This window comes from Felis catus, chromosome E2, assembly GCF_018350175.1.
Source record: "Felis catus isolate Fca126 chromosome E2, F.catus_Fca126_mat1.0, whole genome shotgun sequence".
NCBI classification, from domain to species: domain Eukaryota; kingdom Metazoa; phylum Chordata; class Mammalia; order Carnivora; family Felidae; genus Felis; species Felis catus.
The window spans coordinates 2,618,220-2,642,689 of record NC_058382.1 but is presented as its reverse complement, the minus strand read 5'-3'; the positions used below and the strand labels follow the sequence as shown (position 1 = coordinate 2,642,689).

Below are 24,470 nucleotides of genomic sequence, written 5' to 3'. Positions count from 1 at the left end.
ATTTTTGGAAGAATTTGAGATTGGTATTAATTCTTCTTTCAGTGTTTGGTGGGATTCACCAGGGAGACCATCTGGTCCTGGGCTTTTCTTCTGGAGAAGGTTTTCAGTTGCTGATTCAACCTCCTTACTTGTTAATAATCTGTTCACATATTTTCTGTTTCTTTGTGATGCAATCTTGGTAGTTCGTATGTTTCTAGAAATGTATTCATCTCTTCTTAGTTATCCAATTTCTTGAGTTGTAATTGTTGATAGTGGTCTCTCATGAACCTTTGTATTTCTGTGGTATCAGTTGTAATGTCTCCTCTTTTGTTTCTGATGTTGAGTCCCTCTCTTTTTCTTTTCATGGTTAGTCTAGCTAAAGATTGTCAATTTTGTTTATCTTTTCAAAGAAAACAAAAACTTTTGGAGTGCCTGGGGGGCTCAGTCAGTTAAGTGTCCAACTTTGGCTCAGGTCATGATCTCACGGTTCATGGGTTCAATCCCCATGTCAGGCTCTGTGCTGTCAGCTCAGAGCCTGGAGCCTGCTTTGGACTCTGTCTCTCCCTCTCTCTCTTCCCCCTCCCCCACTCACACTCTATCTCTCTCTCTCAAAAATGAATAAACATTTTAAAAAATTTAAAGAAAACAACTCTTAGTTTCATTGATCTTTTCTGGTGTCTTTTTGGTCTTTGTTTAATTTATTTCTTCTCTGAACTTTACTATTTCCTTCCTTCTGCTAACTTTGGGCTTAGTTTGTTCTTTCTAGTTCCTTGAAGTGTAAAGTTGGGTTGTTTGAAATCTTTTTTTTTTTTTTCTTAATGTAGGCGTTTTTGCTCGCATATCAGGAATTGACAGAATCCAAGAGTGGAGGTGAAGGTTGAGTGCTAATTTAAGGGGAAGTTGTCATCCACAGGGAACTTACAATTATCCAGAACCATTGCAGTGAATTAATTGAAGGTGATAAAACTTTGGTGACTTAAATACATAATGACTTAAAGGACATATGCAGGAAGTTCTCAGGTGATGGGGATGAGAATTAAAATGTGGTGACAAAAATAACTCAGAGTAATTGTATGTGAGCAGCAGGTAGACCAAAAAGTAAGCCCCTCTCCCACCAGTGACTTCATTGTTTTCTTTCTTCTTCTCCACATTCCATTTCTTTCCCATGATAACCATGATGGAAGACAAGAAAAGGATAAGACAGTGGAGGAAATGAATGGAGAGGAACAACACACCTTTGATTCCAGGTGCTTTTTATACATTCCCATTGAGTCTCTAAAATAACTGAGGTATAGATAGAAGCCCCAAATAAGTGTTAGCTATGATGTGCCAGGCACTATCCCAAATGTACCTGTAGATCTGTCTCTTTGAGAATCCTCACAACCCCATGAGCAGGTAGGCTCTGATCCCAAGATCAAAGGTGAGAAAAGAGGCACAGAGAGATCCTGTAATTTGGCCAACCACCTTGCCAATAGGTGGCATTGAGAATAAAAACAACCAAGTAGATTTGAGTCTAAACATTAAGCCTGAGCACTGGATGTGCCTGCGGGTTTTTCCACAGGACAGAGAAACTTGGAGGGAAGGAGGTAAAGACAGTATCTGGTACACAGTATGCTCTATAAAATATGGATTTGATAAATCTATCCTCTTGGGTGGGTTTTCATTTTCTTCTATTTTCATGTCTCCACAGATCTGGTCTGTTCTCTCTTCCAATTGGTTGTCTTTGTCACTGGCACTAAGGTTCTAGGTCTTGAGAGAAAATAAGTGATGGGAATCAGAATTCTAGCCCTTTTTCCTGCTCTTCCTCCTGCTCTGTCTTCTTCCTCTCCTTGTTATTTGTTCCCATCCTTGATGTCCTCTGCCTCCTCCTCCTCCTCCCCTTTTGAAAATGGAGTCATGCTGTAAATGGTCTATTTAAGCAAGGAGGAACTACAAAGGTTCAAGCAGCTTTTAGTGGATGAGAACCCCAGACCTGGCTCTGTCCAGATCACCTGGGACCAGGTGAAGACAGCCAGATGGGGGGAGGTGGTTCATCTCTTGATGGAGTACTTCCCTGGACGACTGACTTGGGATGTGACTTGTGACATCTTTGCCAAGATGAACCAGACAGAACTGTGTCTTCAGGTACAGATGGAGCTAAATGGTAAGTAATAATCTGTCATAAAAATGGGGATGGGTTTCAGTGCTAAAGAACCAAATACTTTACTTGCCATCCATACTGAATCAGAAGACAAACAGTAGAGTAAGATGGTGACTGAGTGCAAAGGCAAAGACCATCATATGAGCATATTGACAACAACAACAACAAACTTAACCAGATACTGCTTATTTAGGACCTATCTATAGCCCATTTTCATTACTTATAGATCCCATGTTTGTGAATCTACCTACTCACTAAAATTTATTTGTAACTCCGAAATCAATAATGGTGGAACTTTGATGCTCATTTACAGACATGCAGGATGGAGGACAATTGAATGCACATGTTCCCAACTGCAGATGAACAAAGCAATACTCTGCCTTCTTACCTGTGTTCCCATCCTGCAAACGAGTGTCTTTTCCATAATCTATTTATTGCCACTTTTCTGTGTGTTTTTGTGTATTTTGTTGGTGCCATTGCTGTTGAACCTGATCCCCAAAGCATCGTGGTGGAGTGCTATTTGGTGTCCTAAGCACAAAAGGGTCGGGACATGCCTTACAGAGAAAATACATGTGTTGGGTAAGCTTCATTCAGGCATGAGTTATAGCACAGTCGAATATGATGTCTTTAAACAAAAACAAACATAGACCATGGTTATGGATTGAAGAGTCAAAAATGTGTAGACAGAGGCTATAGGAAGGTATCTCTGTATTCACATGGGAGCAGTATTGGCTAATTGAATGTTCACAGTAATTTTATAGAACATAAATGGCATGAATAAGAAGAATCAATGACTATACGTGTATATTTGTATATATATGATTATGTTCATATACATATAAATCTGCACATAGATTTATACAAATACATCTATATGTGAACATACATATATATTAAAGTCTGTATATATTTTATATACACATACACGTGTGTGTGTGTTTGTGTTTATTTCTCCCTCTGTGTTTGGCTAGGCTATAAATTTGTTTTTGAACACCTTCCTCAGTACATCCTAAAACAGCACCATTTTCTCACTTCCTAATGTCATGATGGGGTCAAGACAATGTTCTTCTCCCTGGACTAAGGTGGTGAATTGTTGCCCCCATCCTGAAAGATCCCATCCCCTCCACATGGCTTTCCCTGTCCTGTCAGTCATTCCAGTGGAATATTCTCCTTCCCTATCTGTTCCAGACATTCTACCCAGACTGGAGCCAGCAGACACAAACCCAAGAGAAATGCCAATGAGTATGGAGGAAAGAGAATCTGGTATGTGCTGGCATCGTGACAAAGCCTGGAGGAAAACAGGCTGTGGGTTAGGGTGAGAAGCTCAGTTCCTGAAGCAAGGCAGATTATAAATGAGTAAGTCAGCATCTCTTCTATGAATCAGAACTTAAGAAAAAAGAGTAGTTGGGGACACACATAACTCAAAGTCCAGCCACCAGCCCAGATGGAGGCAGGGGCCCCAGCTACATCCTTGAGACATCGCTCTGTCCTTCTAGCTCCCTCTTCTTTTGTGGGACCCAGTTTCAAGTAGTGTCTCCTGCCATGGTGGCCATCTTGACCACCAGCTACCCTACACATACACTGTACCCACTTAGCATCAGCAGAAAGAGGAGTATTTTCTCATTTCTCCAGCACTCATCCTAGAACTGACTCATCTAATGAACTGAGGTCCCAAGCTCATGAATGAGTGATGTGATGAAATGCTCTGGTTGGTTAAGACTGGTTCATGCACTTCAGAGAGAGCTTGGTAATAGGACCAGCCCACAGCCCAATTTAACAAACTGAGGGCTGCAAGAGGAGGTTTCCCTAAAGAATCATGGTAGTGCTCTTGCCAGAATGGGAATGGTTGGTAGGCAGACAAATACAGCGCATCTCTTATTCCATCCTCTTCTTCATTCCACCATCCTGGGCCATCAGAAGTCAGATTCTACAAAGAACCCAAATTATTTTTGTGCGAATTGAGTTTGTGCTTCTCAGTCAGGTTGTGTGAAGAGACGAGGTCAAAACGAACCAAGAGCCCAAGGCCAGCATTCTTATCTGCCGTGAAAGCATGTAGTAAGTGGGATGTGGGTTTCCCAACTCCAGCCTTAGCACAGTTAGATTTCACCTGTTCAACAAACACTGGAGGGCTTATAGTTCTGACACCACAGTCTGAGACAGAGTCATAAACCCTACTTTATTTTGGAGATGGCAGGCTGGAGGCTGAGATTCTGTGACTGACTTACCATCATAGAGCTAACAGGTCCATAGATCTTGGACTTGTAGTAAGCTTCCTTCTACCCATCATCTGGGGCTGGGGGGGAATGCAACTGTACCAGACATCATGTCTAATTTGTAAAGTTTCCTGTTGAGGAGATGGGAGAGAGAGTGAGAGTGAGAGTGAGAGTGAGAGTGAGAGTGAGAGTGAGAGGAAGGAAGGAAGGAAGGAAGGAAGGAAGGAAGGAAGGAAGGAAGAGAATCACATGTTGGGATAAAGGTTGTGACAGATCCTGTTAACTCCTGACCCCATATCTCATGTGCTAACAGAATCCAGTTTCAATTAGGGGTAAAATGTGACCAGCCCTAAGGGAAATATTTTTTCCAGACTCCCTTAAAATTGGGGTTAACCATCTGACAACTCTAGGCCATAAGATATAATTAAAAATCTCCTGAGTTCATGAATTTGTACTGATAAAAGTAGACATGAGCTGTTAGTATGTCCCTCCTCCCCACTATTTCTGCTTTGAATACAAATGCCATAACCCACTACATAACAATAACATAGCTACAATAGCAGTGTCTTATTCATGAGGCAAGAAATATGAAGAATGGGCTCATAGAAATGTGATGTTACTTGGCTCTGAAGCTTCAGAACCACCAAACCGATTTCAACATCTCTACACCACCCTCCCCATATTTCTTTAATAAAAAGCAACCCTTGTTTTGTTTAAGCCACTTCAAGTGGACTCTCCTGTTTACTTGCAGCTTCTAAAATTGTGCAGTGCTCTCCAGAAAAGTGCATGGCGTGTGCAGGTGTGTTGTGGGGCTTGATGTAGGCATCAAGGTTAGTTTTCTTTTTGTTCAATTAGTTCTCACAGATAACCCTGATGTCGTATCTGTATTTCTCCCATCTTGCTCATCTAGATAAAATACAAGAGTACAAACTGCACGTGATCGATGAGTGTTCCACAACATGTAGCAAGACCACTTGGCCTGGGAACCATGTAGACTTCTTCTACCAAGAAATAGAGAGACACAAGAGGTTCTTACCGTGCCTGTTTCTTCCCAGAAGACCTCAAGGGAGACAGCCCATGACTGTGGTCCTACAGGGAGTTGCTGGGGTTGGAAAAACAACGCTAGCCAAAAAGGTGATGTTGGAGTGGGCACAAAACAAGTTCTACCCCCATAAGTTCTGGTGTGCTTTCTACATCCATTGCCGGGAAGTGGCCCAGGTGGCCAAGCAGAACTTCTCGGAGCTGATTGCCCATAAATGGCCAGGGTCAAAAGCTCTCATGTCCAAGATTATGTCCAAACCGGACCAACTTCTGCTCCTCTTTGATGGCTTTGAGGAGGTAACATTGACCCTCACAGATAGACCAACTGACCTGAGTGAGGACTGGAGCCAGCAATTGCCTGGGTCTATCCTGCTGACCAGTTTGCTGAGCAAAAGAATGCTTCCTGAAGCCACTATACTGATCACTCTGAGGTTCACGTCTCGGAGGAAACTTAAGCCCTTCCTAAAACAGCCCTCTTTTATAACCCTTACAGGGTTGGGTATGGCAGAAAGAGGCAAGTATTTCAGGACCTATTTCGGAAACAAGAGGGAAGCTGATGAAGCCTTGAGTTTCGTCATGGGAAACACGGTTCTCTTGTCCATGCGCCAGGTCCCTGTGGTTTGCTGGATGGGGTGCTCTTGTCTGAGGCAGCAGATGGAGAGAGGAGCAGATCTCAGGCAGGTGTATCCAAACGCCACGGCTCTATTCGTCCAGTATCTGTCTAGCTTATTTCCCACCAAGGCTGGAGGACTTCCCGGCAACACTCACCAAGAACAGCTGAGAGGTCTGTGTTACTTGGCTGCAGAGGGTATGTGGAACATGAAATGGGTGTTTGACCCAGAAGACCTGGAGCACGCCAAGCTGGAGGAGACCGCCATTGCCACTTTTCTCCGTGTGAATATTTTTCAAAGGGTTGCAGGTGACCAAGACTGTTACACTTTTGCCTTCATGAGCTTCCAGGAATTCTTTGCTGCCTTGTGGTACGTCCTCTCCTCCCCGCAAAGACTCAGAAATTTCCAGGTGTTGGACAGCGTTCATGTCATGCGCCTGATAGCCTACCCCAGAAGAAAGAAAAACTATCTCGCTCCGATGGGGCTTTTCCTGTTTGGCCTTTTAAATGAAACGTGTGCTTTAGCCGCGGAGAAGTCATTCCGAGGCAAGCTGACCTTGAGTAACAGAAAGAAGTTGTTGAAAGTTGCAGCCCTGTCACATGAATTTGGCCCCCCAACCCCACACCACTGCGTCCCACAGCTATTGTCCTGTCTGCATGAAACCCAGGAGGAGGGCATTTGTGAGCCAGATCCTAAATGATTGTCAGAAAGCTGCTTTGACCATCAGCAAGGTCAAAGACATGCAGGTGTCTGCTTTTTGTCTGAAGCACTGTAGACACCTGTGGTGTCTGGAACTGACCATCACCCTGACTGTCACCCAAGTGTCCATACCCCACCCAGAATCCCTCCGTTCCACTGAGTGCTCTCCTCTCTGCTTGGGCAGCCTGACCTGTCCAGGGACCTTGCCTGCGGTCCTCCCAGCATCCAGGGTGACCACCTGTCCTGAGGTGGTCCCTTACACAAGGGACTTCCCATTTTAAAACCAGGACAGGAGGTGCTCCCAGGACGCAGATTTGCATGCTAAAACCAGGAGAATCCTGGAAAAGCAAAGTGATTTGTTTACCTTCTTTATCTCTAGTCTGCATCCCCTCCCCCCCTTCTACATGGGGACATTGCATCTGTCCCCCCTACTTCTGTGTGTCTCTAGCTCATTAGTCTCTAGGGAGATGCTGTCCAATGGAAGTTTTCTGTGAGAGTGGAAATGCACCATCCACTAAGTGAACCACCAGCTACTTGTGACTACTGAGCACTGCATTAAAAAAAATTTTTTTAATGTTTATTTGGGGGCTTTTTTTGGGGGGGAAGGGTAAGAGAGAGAAGAAGACATAGAATCTGAAGCAGGCTCCAGGCTCCCAGCTGTCATCACAGAGCCCAACACAGGGCTCAAACTCACGAACTATGAGATCATGACCTGAGCTGAAGTTGGAGGCTCAACCGACCAAGCCACCCAGGTGCCCCCTGACATGGCATTTTTCAATTTTATTTCATTTTGGGGCACCTAGGTGGCTCAGTCAGTTAAGCATCTGATTTCGGCTCAGGTCATGATCTCACAGTTCATGAGTTTGAGCCCCACGTCGGACTCTGTGCTGACAACTCAGAGCCTGGAGCCTGCTTCTGATTCTGTGTCTCCCTCACTCTCTCTGCCCCTCCCCTGCTCACACTCTGTCTCTCTGTGTCTGTCAAAAAGAAAGAAACACTAAAAAAAAATTTTTTTAAGGTGAGAAATTTCCTTTGTGTTGGTGAATCTGTTGATAATGTTTGCAGGAGTTCTTGAAGGGAGTTGGTATATTTATCCCAGCTTTTTTGGAGCTATAATTGATATATAACATTGATATATGTTTCAGGTATACAACGTAGTGATTTTATATATGTACACATTGCAAAATGATTACCACGATAAGGTTACTTAACATATCGCTCATCTCACATAGTTACAATTTGTGTGTGTGTGTGTGTGTGTGTGAACTTTTACAATCTACTCTCTTAGTGACTTTCAAATATATAACATGGTAAACAGTTTGCATGCTTTGATTATCTGTATCCATTCCTCTCCCCACTCCCATACACAGAGTTGGTATTATTTTGATGTATTTGTATTTAAAATGGATATGAAATGTACATGGCTTTATTTAATGGGATTTTATTTTAAACAAAAATTACATGCTAGTGTAAGTATTCCAAATTTTCTTTTTTTTTCATCTAACAGGTCTTAGAAATATTTTTAAAAAAATTTTAATGTTTATTTTTGAGAGAGACAGAGACAGAATGCGAGTGGGTTACGGGCAGAGAGAGAGGGAGACACAGAATCGGAACCAGGCTCCAGGCTCTGAGCTGTCAGCACAGAGCCCGACGCGGGGCTCGAACCCACAAGCTGTGAGATCATGACTTGAGCTGAAGTCGGACGCTCAACCCACCGAGCCACCCAGGTGCCCCGGTCTTAGAAATATTTTAATATCTGTGCACACTTTCTTTAATAGTGGTTCTTCAACGAGGTGTACTAAAGCCTCCCAAAAATAGGTGTACTGGAGATAATTATAGCAGTTCCCCCTTCGTATGCTTGTGAGTTATTTCCAACTATTTAATACAAACAGCATGAAACAAAATTCCTCATAGGCATCCCTTGGTCACCCTTTCTGAAAAAGATTGCATGGGGGGAAATGAAGGGGGAAATCAGCAGGTGTTTCCAGAGCCACACTACATTACATGTGAGTCTAGCTATGGATTTTCCTCTCCTGCACTCACCATGCCAATAGAGACTAATATTCCCTTATTCTCCTACAGAGGGTTTTTTTTTATTTTTAATAACAGTTTTATAAGCAAAGAGTAAGACTAGAGAATGCAGATATAATTTAATCTCTGCCTCCATATAAACCCTAAGTGGTTAAAACAGCAATTCTCTTTCTTTCTAAGTCATGGGGAAATACAGGTACCTCTCTCTTTACCTAAGGCTACAAGTCTTCCTGGAATAAAATGCGAAATCTTGTAATGGTTCTTCTGGGCATTTTTTTTTTAAGTGAGGGAGTCTTACTGGAGTCATAAAGGGTCTGTGGATCACAACCAAGGTAAGGGAACACCAGCCCTGGGTTTACAAGTGGGTTTGCTCAAGTTTAATCTCTGACGACAAGCCATAGGGTTTTTTATCTCTTGCACACAGACCAGAAAGCAGCGATCAGTGTTTTCTATGGTGGTGAGACTTCTGCTCTGTGTTTTGGACACACGAGAGTTTGGAAGTCCTGGCTGTGACAAACACTTTTATGGAGACTGATTCAGCGAGGGCTCTTCATGCAGCTCTGAGACACCCTCGATGTCCACTGCAAAAACTAATGTGCGTATAACACGGACTCTGGTTGGAGGCAATTCCATGGAAACAGTCTGCTTCCCATCCCGTTTTTCTTCCCCTTCTCTGCTCACATAGACTTGCAGAAACCACCCATGTTTATATTTTTCCCCCTTCTAGTTGTAATGAGGCAGAACAAACAGCTCTGTGTAAGTTTAAGGTGTGCAGACTAATGCTCCCTCTCTCTCTGCCTCTCCCCTACTCATGCACTCTCTCTCTCTCTCTCAAAAATAAATATTTTTAAAAATTAAAAAAATACATCACCTTCTAGAGTCACCTTGTAGAGTTACCTTCTAGAGTTAGTTTAATTTTTAAAAAATAAAAAAAATACACACATCACCTTCTAGAAGTTAAATTTTTTTCTTCTTTGTGATAAGAAGGATCTGCTCTCTTGGCATCTTTCAAATAGAGCAGCCAGTGGTGTTAACCACAGTCATCAGGCTGTACGTCATGTCCCCAGTACCGGGAAGCTTGTACCTTTTGACCACCCTCACCCAATTCCTCCACCTCCTGCCTCTGACAACCACAAAAACAGATCTCTTCCTGAGCTTTAGGGTTTGTTGTTGTTGTTGTTGTTGTTGTTGTTTTAGGTCCACATATCAGTGAGATCACTTTTCCGTTAAGACATACAAATGGAAGGGCGCCTGGGTGGCTCAGTCAGTTAAAGGTCCAACTTCAGCTCAGGACATGATCTCATAGTTTGTGGATTCAAGCCCTGTGTCAGGCTCGGTGCTGACAGCTCAAAGCCTGGAGCCTGCTTCCGATTCTGTCTCTCCTTCTCTCTCTCTGCTTCTCCCTTGCTCATGCTCTCTCAAAAAATAAATAAATAGTAAAAAAAAAAATTTGTTTAAAAAAACATACAAATGGAGTAGGCTTCCCCATTTCACAGATGAGCGAACTGAGGCACAAGATGATACAGCTGATATGTACTTAAAACATGGATTTAATCTGGACATCTTGTCTCCAGGGTCTGTTCTTATAGCCAGTACCCCATGTTCTTGCTCCCTGTGCTTTTCAATACCTAGAAACCCAGTAGCTCCTCAAAATTCCTTGAAATAGCCCACCAGACATTATGTGACTGCCCCTAGCCAGCATCTGACCTATTTTCTCTGCTGTTACTATAACGATTATTATTAGCTCCCACTTATTGAGTGCCTACTGTACATCAAGCACCGTGCAGTACCAATTACAGGTGTGGTGTATGTTAATTCCCATACCCATCTTACGGAGAAGGCATCCTTCACTCTCTCTCTCGTGGACTCGAAACTGAAGTTTGGAAGGTAAGGGATGTATGTAAGTTCACCCAACCAGGGAGGCCAAGCTGAGCTGAGAACAACCTGGTTTGGAGCCCTGGACCACACAGAAAGGCTCTCACATGTGTATAAACTAATTGAATGTAGAACTGATTAGCAAATGGGCATGTGTTGGTCAAAAAGTACAAACTTCCAGTTAGAAGATAAGTTCTGGGGATCTGATAAGACAGCATTGTGACTGTAGTCAACAATACCATATTGTAAACTCCAAAGTTGCCAAGAGTTGATCTTCAACGTTCCCATCATAAAACAAGTAACGATAATTTTGTAATGGGATGAGGTTGTTAGCCAATGCCAAGGCAGTAACCATTTTGCAATATATTAATGTATTAAATCAACACATTGTGCACCTTAACTCATACATTGTTATGTGTCAATCACATCTCAATAAAGCTGGAGGGGCGCCTGGGTGGCTCAGTCAGTTAAGCGTCCGACTTCAGCTCAGGTCACGATCTCGCGGTCCGCGAGTTCGAGCCCCGCGTCGGCTCTGGGCTGATGGCTCAGAGCCTGGAGCTTGCTTCCGATTCTGTGTCTCCCTCTCTCTCTGCCCCTCTCCCGTTCATGCTGTGTCTCTCTCTGTCTCAAAAATAAATAAACGTTAAAAAAATTTTTTAAAAAAAGCTAGAGGATAAGAAGGACTAATTAGCCACCTTGACTGTAATGATTTCATGAGTGTATTATATATATATATCCAACACCAAATGATAATCCTTAAATACATGATAGATGTGTTTACTGATATATCATTTATACCTCAGTAAAGCTGTTTTTGTAAAAAGAACTAATTAGCTGATAAGATCTTGTAACTAGGCTCTGCTTACTTCTCCAGCTTTAGACATGTGAATCCCTCCATGTTGAATGAAGACTTCTTCCAAGTTTTGATTGAAAACCGGTATATGAGACACTTGGAAATACAAGGCATAGAAGTGAGATGTGAGACCACGGAGTTTCTGTGCACAGCCTTGAAGTACCCACAGTGTTATCTACAGCCTCTCAGGTAAGACAAGCCTGGGATTGAGAGAGACCCAGACTGGTTTTCTGGAGGTGGGATTACATGTCTGGTCTGCCTGCCATCTTTCTTTCGATCTAGTTTTTTTTTTTTTTTTCCCAAGGTGTACAACATGATGATTTGATATACACACACGTTGAGAAATAATCATCACCATCAACCTCACCTAGTTACCATTTGGGGAAAGGAACATTTAAGATCTCCTCTCTTGGCAAATTTCAAGTATATAATATGGTGCTGTTAACTACAGCTGTATATTAGATCCCCACAATTCACACATCTTACAACCCAAAGACCATCTTCTCCCCCTTACCGCTACACTCCTGACCTTGGCAACCACGATTCTACTCCCTGGTTCTAACTTTCACTCAACTTTTCACACTCTACAATTTGACCATATCCTAGATATGTCTAAGATACAAGACTAGAGCCTCCGGTGGTGAGCTTGACTCCCCTCATACTGGCTTGCAAGAGGTGATTTCTAAGAACGCAGGAGTTTTGTGAGCTGATTTTCTTTCTTTCTTTTTTTTAATTCGTTCATATTTGTTACAGCCTCTTAGAGCATAGTGTGACTTGAAAACTACATTTCCACTCACAAAACTTGAGGAGTTACTTCTCCAACAGCTTTACAATACGCCTAAAGCAGGCTTATAATTTCGCTACTCTAAACGATGCTCTTCTTCGGAAAACAAGCCCTATAAGTCACTCTCATCAAGTTGGTTCAGTTTAACACACTAGTTTCTAGAGGCCTGGTACATGCAGTTGATAACCACAGGGGACAGAAGATTTAAAAAATAGATCCTAGGAGGTGAAGGTTGTTCTAACCAAGATTTTGCTTTTAAACATCAAGGTATAGTTCAGAACACTTCAGTGACAGAAACATTTGGTCTTACTTGATGGCTAACACTTTAGACGACGCAGTTCACATTGGGTTACATACACCTTACGACGAATGTTACCTTGTCCTGTTAAGAGCAGCTAGCATGGCACTAGAAAAGAAAAACCAGCTGGGCTCTAGTTTCTATGCATGATTTTCAAACGCCATTATTACAAAGTTATACAGACTTACAATTAAATAAACTATATGAAAAAAACAAATTTAGGGGCACCTGGCTGGTTCAGTCAGTAAAGCATGTGGGGTGAGTTCAAGCCCCATATTGGGCATAGAGCTCACCAAAAAAAGAAAAAAAGAAAAAAGAATAATAGATTATCAAAATTCATCACCTCCTAATTTCTTTACTATACTATTTTTTTTTTAATTTTTTTTTCAACGTTTATTTATTTTTGGGACAGAGAGAGACAGAGCATGAACGGGGAAGGGGCAGAGAGAGAGGGAGACACAGAATCGGAAACAGGCTCCAGGCTCTGAGCCATCAGCCCAGAGCCCGACGCGGGGCTCAAACTCACGGACTGCGAGATGGTGACCTGGCTGAAGTCGGACGCTTAACCGACTGCGCCACCCAGGCGCCCCTACTATACTATTATTGATGCCAGCATTCAGCAAACTTTTTCTATAAAGGTCCAGATAAGTATTTTCAGCTTTGTGGGCCATATAGTCTTTTGTCATGACTTTTCAACTCTGCTGTTATAGGTCTAAAGTTTCCATGGCCAATATGTAAATGAATAGGTATGGCTATGTTCCAATAAAACTGTATTATTATTAATTTGTTAAGCATCTGTGAATAATACAAGTTATTAATAGCTATTATTAATAATTTATTAAAAATTTATTAATAACTCTATTCACTATATAATTTACTAATATTTATTATGGGCACAGGATTTGAATTTCATTTAACTTCCATGTGTCACAAAGTATTGTTCTTTGATCTTTTTTCACCATTAAAATTTTTTTTTAATGTTTATGTATTTTGAGGCGGGGAGAGGGGTAGAGAGAGAGAATCCTAAGCAGGCTCCGAGCTGTCAACGCCGAGCCTGACATGGGTCTCAAACTCATGATGTGAGATCATGACCTGAGCCAAAATCAAGAGTCAGACACTTAACAACTGAACCACCCAGGCGCCCCTAAAAAGTTTTCTAAATTCTTAGTTCACAGGCTGTACGAAACCAGGTGGCCAGCCAGACTTAGCCCATGGCCATAGTTTGCCAACTCCCAGTATGTGTTTCTGAGGTTGTTGCATTTCTGTGGTGGGGTGCTCCTGCACATCTCTCCCCAACTGTGCGTCCAACAACTTGACATTGGTAGCTTGAAATCAGCCACTGTGGGAGCATTCCCACTAGACATTGGTAGACATTGCACATCAGGGCTTTTGTTCTCCAGAGTCAATGGCTGAACATCTACCAGCACCCAAGTACTCAGCATCCCGACCAGTCTCTCTGTGTGTGACGCTGAACCGACACAACTTGAGCAGTCTCTTGTTTCCATCTGCCAGCTCTGCTCCTTCACACCCATCAGAGCTGAGTGGAGCCTGGATAATCTCGACATTTAATGGAACCAGGCTCAGGTGGCCAGACTGGAGGTAGGGCAGCACAGTAGTTTGCTAGCGGTCGACTTGAGATGGAAACCTAGCTTGGCAAGATGGCAGGTGCGTGACATGGGAAGACTTATCTCGCATGACTGAAATCTCAGTCCTTCATCTTGAAGATTGTTTGTCGGATGAATGTAAAAAGAAGCTGTATTTCAAGGGCTGAATTGAGTCCCTGCTTCATAGTTAGAGCCCAGATGCAAGACCATGCCAGTTGGGTCTGACCCCAAGTGTATATTATTTGATCATCTGTAACGAAGATGCTGAATTTGGTGCAAACTTTCCTGCTGGAAAGGATGGAAGTAACCCCTGGAGTCACTCTGTGTGAAAAACAAGGATGTGAGATGGCTCATGGGATCTATGTGTCTACTGTAAGGGTTAAATTGTAGTGTAGGGCTAATGCTTAGCTTGAAAAATAACAGCTTTGTGTTGACACTGAAGGTTAAGAGATAACAGCCTTGCTTTGCTCTGGTAAACTACGCCTCATACTCTTGTAAATTAGGCTTCACCAATTAAGGAAACAAAAGTTCAAAGAAAGGAGCATCAGAGGCAGGGTCAAGGAGATCCACTGGTTGCAACTTAGAGGCAGAAAGTCTAAAGTAAACACCTCATTAGGCAACTGTTTCTAACTCATCTGGAAACTGTTTCTTTGTTCTGTTCCCAGGTGATGATAAAACGATGTGATCGGTTGTAAAAACTCTGTACCCCAGCTGTTCAGGGCCGCACTCTTATCAAGAGTGTTGGTCCTGATCGGTCGGCCTTGCCTCTCATTGTAATAAACTTTGTTGTGACTGTCACTGGTGCCCGTAGCATTCTGTTTCAGGAGTCGTGTGGATGCAACACTACATGGGTACCATTTTCCCCAGGAGCTCAGGCTGGGCATTTTTCTGTGGCCTCCGTAGCCTGGAAGACTGCCCACTTAACCCTAAAAGTTAGATTGATATTGCCAGGCATCTCAGAAGTAACATACACTCAAAGACACTAATATTAGGAAGTAGCTACCTGGAGACATTTGGGGAATATTACCTGTCCGTGGCCCAGCTGGAGAGGCTGTCATAAATCTTTCTGTTATTGTCATGACTGCTGTTCATTTGTGTGGTGAACTGAGTGCTTCTGGGAGAAAAGCAGTCATGGGGGAATGTGTGCCAACTTAAGTCTGGTGACTGATATAATTACATAGACAGGTCCATGAAAAGCTGAGGAGAGACCAAGAATGTCTCCATAAAAGTACACATTTATACCCAAGACCCTGGAATACATAATTATAGTGAGCCTGATATATCTGTCTAGTTTATGAACTAGAGGCTCACCAGTATTATTTTCCTTCCTCACTAATTGTATTGATTCCTGCCCCCCCTCCCCCGCCTCATGATAGCCACCTCGAATTGTGCTGATCAGGCCCCCCACACATGTATTCTTAAACTGAGCACCACACAGTTTTTCATTGCTTTGAATTTCACATAAGTGGCCTCAGCTTAGTATGTGTTCTTCTTCTGATCAACCGACACTTTCGTGCTCAGTGGTTTTGGAGTGGTTTTGGAAATCTATTCACCTTCACTACTGGATGATCACGTGTGTGTGAATATGCACCATCTACTGGCCACTGAGGTTTGGGCTATACACACACACACACACACACACACACACACACACACACACACACTGTGATGAATGCTCCAGCAGTAGGATCTCTGGGTCATGGACAGCGTCCGTGTTCCATTTTACCTGCTTGTTTCCAGCATCTCTGCACCCGTTTGCACCCTCTCCAGCAGGTAGCCACCAGTTCCCAGAACTCCAGTCCCTCATCCACTGCTGTTACCGTCCATCTGTCTTCTCCTTACTGTTTTTTGCCAGTCTGCTGAACAGGAGGTGGTACCTCATTGTTCTCACTTGTATTTCCTTCATTACTATGAGAATGTTTTCATGACCTTACTATTCATAGCAGACTATGAATGCCTGCTCATGTCTTTAAAATGCATCTCTTTTAAGCATACATTTTTGAAGCTTGTGAAGGGCTGTCTCTCCCGGCCACCCCAGTGCCCATTATGTATTGTTTAGTCATTGGTGGTCTCTTTCCCATCCTTGTAAATCCCTATTGCTGTTTTCCTGACCCACATCTCCCCCACTCCCCTAGCCTCACAGGAAGGCTGATAACCTCTCCTTTAGGACTCGGAAGCCCTAAGGGGTGGTTACAGAGGTGTGATGACACTTCCACACTGAAAAGGACACCCCAGATGGCCATGTCCTCTCTCAGTTTGGGACATGCACATGAATGAAATTGCATCCCATCTGTGTCTTTCTGCCCCACAGGTTGGAGAATTGTGACCTCACGCTGCTTTCTTGTACAAGTCTTATTTCTTCCCTCAAGAGAAACGAGAACCTGACCCATCTGAGCTTGGCAGAAAATGCCTTGAAAGACGAAGGAGCAAAACAGCTTTGCAGTGCCTTACAGCACTCTTCATGCCCTCTACAGAGGCTGGTGTGAGTCCCAGAGTGTCTTCTTTGAGACTGCCTGGAGTATAACAGAGTGATTGAGGAAGCCGTGCATGTGTGCGTGTGTGTGTGTGTGTGTGTGTGCACTGATCTCTATCATAAATTCTTTAAAAAAAAATTTTATGTTTATTTATTTTTGAGAGACAGAGAGAGACAGAGGCATGAGCAGAGGAGGGGCAGAGAGAGAGGGAGACACAGAATCAGAAGCAGGCTCCAGGCTCTGAGCTGTCAGCATAGAGCCCGACATGGGGCTCGAACTCACGAACCGTGAGAACATGACCTGAGCTGAGGTTGGATGCTTAACTGACTCAGCCACCCAGGTGCCCCATCATGAATTCTTTAAACGATTTCCCTTGTGTCAGGATGTATGATACTGTGACTTATAACATAAAAAATATGTATTTGGTCTTCGTCCCTGTTTCTGGCACAGAGGTCCCCAAGCCCTTGGAAATACCTAAGTGGTGAGAGCCATAAAGGCATCTTTTATTATGTTAATGAGGTGGCTTGTGGAAAGTTCCTAAGGATGGAGACTTGCTGCCCCAAGGACCAGCCTTGTGATGAGTGGGTTAGAACTTTAAGTCCTATGCCCTGACCTCTGGGGAGAAGAGAGGAGAGGAGAGGCAGGTGGAACCAGCCACCCATAGCCAATGATTTAATTAATCATGCCTACATAATGAAGCCTCATAAAAGCCCCAAAGGATGGGATTTGAGAGCTTCTGGGTGGATGAACACGTTCAGATGTGGGAAGAAAGGCACACCTGGAGAGGACATGGAACCCCCACATCCTTTCTCCATGCCTGGCCCTACACATCTCTCCCGTCTGCTGTTCTTGAGTTCTAACCTTTTATAATAAAACGGTAATGTAATGAGTAAATGGGTTTCCTGAGTTCTGTGAGCTGCTCTGGCAAATTAATCAAATCCAAGGAGGGGGTCATAGGAACCTCTGATCTATAGTCAGTCGATCAGAAGCACGAGTAACAGGTGATTGGCCTCCTAGGTTGGAAGAAGGCCTGGAACCTTCAGTTTATAACCCACTGTTCAGAAGCACAGGTAATAGTCTGGGTTCGTGGCTGGTATCTAGGGAGGGGATGATGTAGGGGAAGCAGTCTTGTAGGACTGAGCCCTTAACCTGTACAATCTGATGATCTGTAGATGGTATCAGAAGTGAGTTGAATTCTTGGACCCTATTGACGTCTAAGAATTGTTTATTAGTGTGGGAGACCACCCCACACATGTTGAAATTAGTCTCAGAGCACCAATGCACAGTGCTTTTGTCTATTATTAATAGAAAATAAACTCAGATGGTCTTCAACCATAAATTTTCTAGCTCATAAAACCAGAAATGAGAGAGTGGCACAAAATACCCCCTGAACCCATTACACTTTCAGCTTCCCCAAAAAGAAGCAAAAAATGGTACAGCTGCTTTGGAAAATGGTCTAGCTGCTCCTCAAAAAGTTAAATGTAGACCTAACACATGAGTCAGCAATTCCACACACAGGTACACACACGACAGAAATAAAAAACGTACAACCGCACCAAAAATTGTACACCGATGCTCATAGGGGCATTATTTACAATAGCCAAAAAGTGGAAACAACCCTAGTGTTTATAAGCTGATGTGTGAATGAAGAAGGGTCGGTGCATCCATATGATGGAATATTATTCAACCGTAAAAAGGAATGACGTATTGACACATGCTACAATATGGATGAATCGTGAAAATATTATGGTAAATGAAAGACGCCATATTTTTTTTTTTTTTGAGATCCTGATTTCACTTCCTTCAGATTAATATCCAGACAGCAGTTGCTAGACTGGGGGGTGGCTGGGGGAAGAATCTGGGAATTAAAAGGGTACAGGGTGTTCCTTTTTGGGGTACTGAAAATATCCTAAAATTGTGGCAAACGTGCACCTTTGTAAATATACCAAATGAGGTTGATTTGTACAATCTAAATTGGTGAATGATACAGCATGATAATAATATCTTGATGTTATATCCAAAAAAAAGTGGGGTGGGGGGCAAGAAAGGAATAAAATCTAAGGGTGTTTGATTGGTTTTCTTGACATGTGTTCCTTCGCAGGCTGAGAAACTGTAACCTGACCTCCAAGTGCTGTCAGGAAATGTCCTCTGCTCTGGATAAAAATAAAAATTTGAGAAGCCTGGACCTGGGTTTTAGCAGTCTGAAGGACGATGGTGTTATCCTGCTCTTTGAGGCCCTCGAGAATCCTGAGTCTGTCCTCCAGATTCTGGAGTAAGTTACCCCCATCCCCTCCTTTGCAACGAGGACAATGGTCTGTAAAATTCTTAGTGGAATGCAGGATCCAGGTCTTCCAGGAAGCTTGTGTGCAGTGGTTCTAAAGGTGATTTTTTAGACTGGGAACTTGTTCATCTGGGGAGTCGTTAGAAATTATTGCAGTGTTGGTCTTTCTTGGTCTGTTTTGTTTTGTTTAGCATAACTATGGCAAGGTGCATCTCTGACATCACAAATGGTGGGATTTCCTTCTTTCTTGCAGCTGAGTAATATACCATTGTGTGTAAACACCATGTTTTCTTTATCCATTCATCTGCTGGTGGGCATGCAGGCTGTTCCCGGAGGGTAGCTATCATGAGTAATGCTGCAGGGAATGAGGTGCAGGTATCTCTTGGAGATCCTGGTTCCAGCTCCTTTGGTTGAGTACACAGAAGTAGGGCTGTTGGGCCGCGTGGTGCTCTGGAGGCGGGCTCTCTTTGACCAGCATGCCCAAGTGGTTCCCTGGCATAGTACACTTGGAGTACCATTGTTCTAGGAAACAGTCTTCCATCCAGTAAAAGAAAGTGTATTTGTTGGCTGTGGACTGATGCCTGAGATAGCTGGCCTTCTGAAATCAACTTTTGTACTTATAAATTCTTTTCTTTACATATATATTTTTTCTTCTTCTTCTCCTAAATGGTCTCTATGCTAACATGCACACTAGCCAAAGATTTGGCAAGATTCATCCTATTTTTAATGAGTATCGTGGTTAGATTAAGTATTTGGAAAAGATTTGGAAACATCTCTTCTCTGGTGATCAGTGGATATGGGTGAAAGTGCTTTGCCTCTTTTCTGCCCACATAATCTGTTCTCTATTAATATAATTTAGGTTTTAAGTCTAGATCATTAAAATCTTGTTTTATGTTACATCTCTAATTTCTTTCTTTCTTTTTATTTTAGAGAGAGAGAGGGGGAGGAGTAGAGAGAGGGAGAGAGAGAATCTTAAGCAGGATCCATGTTCAGCATGGAGCCTGACTTGGGTCTCTATCTCACAAACCATGAGATCATGACCTGGGCCAAAATCAAGAGTCAGACGCTTAATCAACTGCTTCCCCTACATCTCCTACATCTCTAGCTTCCCCTACACCTCTAATTTCTTCCCCTACATCTCTAATTTCTTAGGATAGCCTGATAATGGATTTCACTTTTGTTGATAATTAGCCAGTAAAAAAAAAATTCATTGTTCATGGTAGCTCATGATTATTTTTCATTTTTTAAAGATTTTTTATTTTAAGTAATCTCTACATCCAATGTGGGGCTCAAACTCACAACCCCAAGATCAAGAGTTGCATGCTCCACCAACTGAGCTAGCCAGGTGCCCCAGCTCATGATTCTTTTTCTCCAGAAATTTAACCTTGGGTTTTAAATACTGATTTATCTCTTAAATTGAGTGAAATACATTTTCAAGGATGAAATAGTGGCTGATGGGCATTGAGGAGGGCACCTGTTGGGATGAGCACTGGGTGTTGTATGGAAACCAATTTGACAATAAATTTAATATTAAAAACAATAATAAATAAACAAACTTGAAAAACAAACAAAAAGAATGAAATACATTTCCAGATGAGCATTTATGTAGTGTTCTCTAAGCCTTTGCTTGTGTGAGACTACTTTTCAAAATCTACTACTTTTCACTGATGAGCAGTAACTTGGCTGAGTATGAAATTCATAGACCCCTCTGTATCCCAAACTTCTTGATCTAAAAATCCCCTAGATTTCATTCTATAGAATTCTAGTCTTGTAGAAAAGCCATCGACATCTTTATTTTTCCCAAGAAGAACCCAGACTTCTATTGCTTATTCTTTTCATTTTAAAAGCAGTCCTCACATACCTGTGCATCTTATTTATAATTAGAATTATTTTAGGGATGCTTTGCAGCTCTTGATCTCAGGATTGTATGTTAGAGCCCAACACTGGGTGTGGAGATTAGTTAAAACTACAATCTGGGGCATCTGGGTGGCTCAGTTGGTTTAGCATCCAACTTCAGCTCAGGCCATGATCTCATAGTTTGTGAGTTCAAGCCCCACTTCCGGCTCTGTGCTGACAGCTCAGAGCCTAGAGCCTGCTTCAGACTCTGTGTCTCCCTCTCTCTCTGCCCCTCCCCTGCTCGCACACACTCTCTCAAAAAGAAATAAACATTTTTTTATTTAATAAAAAATAAAAGCTTTTAAAAAATAATTAATTTAGAATGACTTGCCTCCTTCTGTCAAAAGGAAATGATTTAAGTGACTCTAAATGAGGTTAGGGAACTTTTTGGCTGGTGTGCACAGGGAGGACCAGGGACCTACCTGACAGAAAGAAAGTCAGGGCCTTTATAAACTAAGGCAAAGCTGAGTGATGCCCTTGTAGTTTTGGCTTGGGCAGCAGTTCCCAGCTTGTCATTTATGGGCTAGCAGAGATGCACAGGGCAGGGGAGGCAAGCACTCGGAATGAAAGCAAACAGTGCATGAGTAGGAGACACAGGGATCCCAAGGCCTCCTCTGTTATGTCTGCTCTGCACTGCTTATAATAGCCTTGCTCCTGGGGAGATTGTACTCCTTGTTCAAAGATGGGAGCCAAAACCACCCCCTTCCTGTACCTTTCTCTCACCCACGCACCACTTCCTCTTATATGCCTGTTCTGAATTTATGATACACAGCACTTCTGTGACTCAGCTCCTTTCTGGACCTGTCTCTCCCTTTTGCCATGAACACTGCCTGTGAGGGCAAAGGTATCTTTCTAGAATACTGAAACCATGCTCCTTGCATATATTTATCTGGTGACCTGCCTGCCCCCCACCACCCCCAATCAACTATGAGTTCCAGGAAGCCAGGGATGCTGTTTTCTTCATGGTTGTGTGCCTTGGTACACAGGTGGTGCTAAATAAATATTTTTTGAATAAACAAAGCTAATGCACAGTGACAATCAATTTCTAAAAGAGATTGTGTGGCTCCTCACTTCTTGGAGGTAGGACTTTTATAGCCTACCCTGGACAGCCATCCTCAACTACAAGAAAAAACTGACGCATCTGTAACACGTACTTAACCCATGTTTGGAAGGAAATGCCTCATTCCAGGGGGTGTGATTTCCAGGATTCGGATTGGCTGAGCTCTCCGATGTGGGGCGTAGCCACCTGGCTATGATTTCCAGGGTTCGGATTGGCTGAGCTCTCCGATGTGGGGCGTGGCCACTTGTCTACTGTCTGCTCCCACCCTACAGGTTGGAAAGGTGCCTGCCTATTCACCTGTGTCTGTTGCCAGGCTATGGCCTCCATGCTCCTCCACAACCAGAGCCTGAGATACCTGGACGTGAGCAAGAATGACATCGGGTGCAGGGGCATAGTGCTCCTGCAGGAGGCTTTTCAGCAGCGCAAGTGGAAAGCGAGGGCTGTTTTGTAAGTCTCTGTTGGGTTCCCTGTGCAGAAAAACAACAGCCCAAGCAAAGCTCCTGGACAAGAGGGAAACTCTGGATCTAAAAAGCTATTGCAGCTGTTGCTGATTTTCCTCTCATTTCCTCGGGATTTATATTTTCCTGGTGCCTGTTGGGAACATTGGCCTGCACTCTCCTGTCGGATTTTAACTTCCTTCTGTCCTTCACCTTCCCTCCTTGTGTTAACTGAGTGAGTCACCACTTACCAGCCATATGACTGTGAACAAGTTCCTTTACCTCTCTGAGTCTCAGTTTCCCCATCTGTGAACTGGGATGGCGGCTTCCTCCATGGAGATGTGACGCCACAGTGTTCGCAGTCAGCGGTGGATTCTGGGTGGAGGTTTTAAGGGTATCTGGAGTTTTCATTATCCATTGCTCGGTAACAAATTACTGCAAAGCTTAATCACTTAAGGCAACACACGTTAATTTTCTTGTAACGTTTCCAAGGGTCAGAACAATGGGAGCGGTTTGGCTGGGTAGTTCTAGCTCACGGTCTTCACTGACGGGGTATGATGGAGACTTAGAAGAGTGATTTCTATGCTCACCCATGTGGCTGTTGGCAGGAGGCCTCGATTACTCTCTGTACGGCTGCTCATGACGATGCAGCTGGCTTCCTCCAGAACAAGTGAGAGACAGAGAGAGGACACCCAAAAAAAGACCTCAGTCTTTGATCTCTTCAGTTGAAAGTGGCATCCATCATTCCTGCCCTATTCTGCTGGTGACACAGACCAACCATAGCCCAAGAAGGGAGGAGACTCCACCAGAGTGAAAATAACAGGGCAGAATCACTGGGCCATCTGAGGCTGCTGACCACACTTAGTAAGTGGTTGGACGGAGGACCTCAGCCACCATCCCTGACTCCCCAGAGCAGTAGTCTGGTCTTGGTTCGCAGCATGGGACCACAGTGGTCTCCAGGGTGGTGCACTTCTGTCTTCAAGGTTCTGTGTACGTTTCTAGGAACACACACACACACGCACACCAAATGTGAGACAACAAAGCCTGATTCTTGTCCTTCACAGGGAAACGAAGCAGAACTATGCAGCAGAGACAATGACAAGGCTGGAGGGCCCAGCTGTGAAGAATGAAGTCCTGAGGATCATACAGGACTGGAGCATTGAGTACTGGGAGGAGGCAAGATGGATGGAGTGATCTGGTGACCCCACCCTGGGTATCTTTTTCCTAGAGAAAACCTGGTTAATTTTGGCCTATTCTGTGGGCCATTCTGAGTCTGGAATGGCCCAATTGTTTCTGGAAAATGGTGTGGGGCATGACCTCTAAACTGCTCCCTTGGAGATGTTGACGTTCATGTGTTAGACATGGATTAGTCACTGAGTTGGGGAAACCAGCCCTCTTCCACCCCTGGCTTCTGGAAGTCCTTGAATTTGTCATGTTAATATTGTCTCTGGGAAGTATCTGAATTGCTTATGAGGATATCAGAAGAATTTAATTAAAAATGTATACATAAATGCAATGTGAAAGCTTTTCAAGTGTTATTTATTTACCAGTAGACTAGTAGATCAATGGAAGAAACCTCAGGGGCACTGGGGTGGCTAAGTTGGCTGAGCATCCAACTCTTGGTTTCAGCTCAGGTCATGATCTCACAGTTGTGAGTTCAAGCCCCGTGCTGGGTGTGGAGCCTGCTTGGGATTCTTTCTCTCTCTCTCTTGTTCTCTCAAAAATTAATAAACTTTTTAAAAACTGAACTTCTAAAAATGATTTTAGTGTATTAATACAATAAAACAAATTAAGGCAAATGTTTCTTGGACACATAGCAGGCTGAACTAGATCCTTGCTCTAGAGAGTGGTTCCCTACATGCTCTGTCTCCTCGTGGTCCACAGAACTTTGAGAAACTCTAGTAATATGCAGATGACCTCCCCTCCAACCTCACAGGAAGGGACTATACATCACAGGGCAGTCTGAACTTTCCAGGTCTAAATCATGTCGTACATGAATGAAGGAGTTAGGACAGCATTTGGAACTCAAAGATATAGAGGCAGCCATACGATATTTTCTTTTGAAAAACTCATGTTTTGGGGCGCCTGGGTGACTCAGTCGGTTGAGCGTCCGACTTTGGCTCGGGTCATGATCTCACGGTGAGTTCGAGCCCCGCGTCAGGCTCTGTGCTGACAGCTCGGAGCCTGGAGCCCG

General features: G+C 43.4%; 2 protein-coding genes across 5 annotated transcripts in view; one reads left to right on the top strand and one right to left on the bottom strand.

Moving 5' to 3' along the window:
• NLRP13 (NLR family pyrin domain containing 13) overlaps positions 1-24,470 on the bottom strand; it is a 98,667-nt gene that overhangs the window by 53,214 nt on the left and 20,983 nt on the right. Inside the window, exons 1-2 of one of the 4 annotated variants that reach the window (XM_045046713.1) lie at positions 5,369-5,503; positions 4,345-4,463 (exon numbers count right to left, since the gene is read on the bottom strand). The exons of 1 other annotated variant lie outside the window; for it this stretch is intronic. The gene's annotated coding sequence lies outside the window, so the exon portion shown is untranslated. Of the gene's footprint in view, positions 1-4,344; positions 5,255-5,368; positions 5,507-24,470 lie in introns of those variants that run through there. 2 more of the 4 variants (XM_045046710.1, XM_045046712.1) reach the window with 2 other exon arrangements.
• NLRP8 (NLR family pyrin domain containing 8) lies at positions 1,452-23,799 on the top strand. The gene is given in 14 exon segments (XM_045046815.1): positions 1,452-2,122; positions 3,308-3,382; positions 5,243-6,657; positions 6,659-6,807; positions 7,407-7,435; positions 8,308-8,317; positions 9,139-9,309; positions 11,464-11,631; positions 15,032-15,196; positions 16,440-16,610; positions 18,704-18,874; positions 19,627-19,631; positions 22,121-22,286; positions 23,341-23,799. Coding segments are annotated over 14 exon segments (3,201 nt in total). The 5' UTR covers positions 1,452-1,746; the 3' UTR covers positions 23,471-23,799.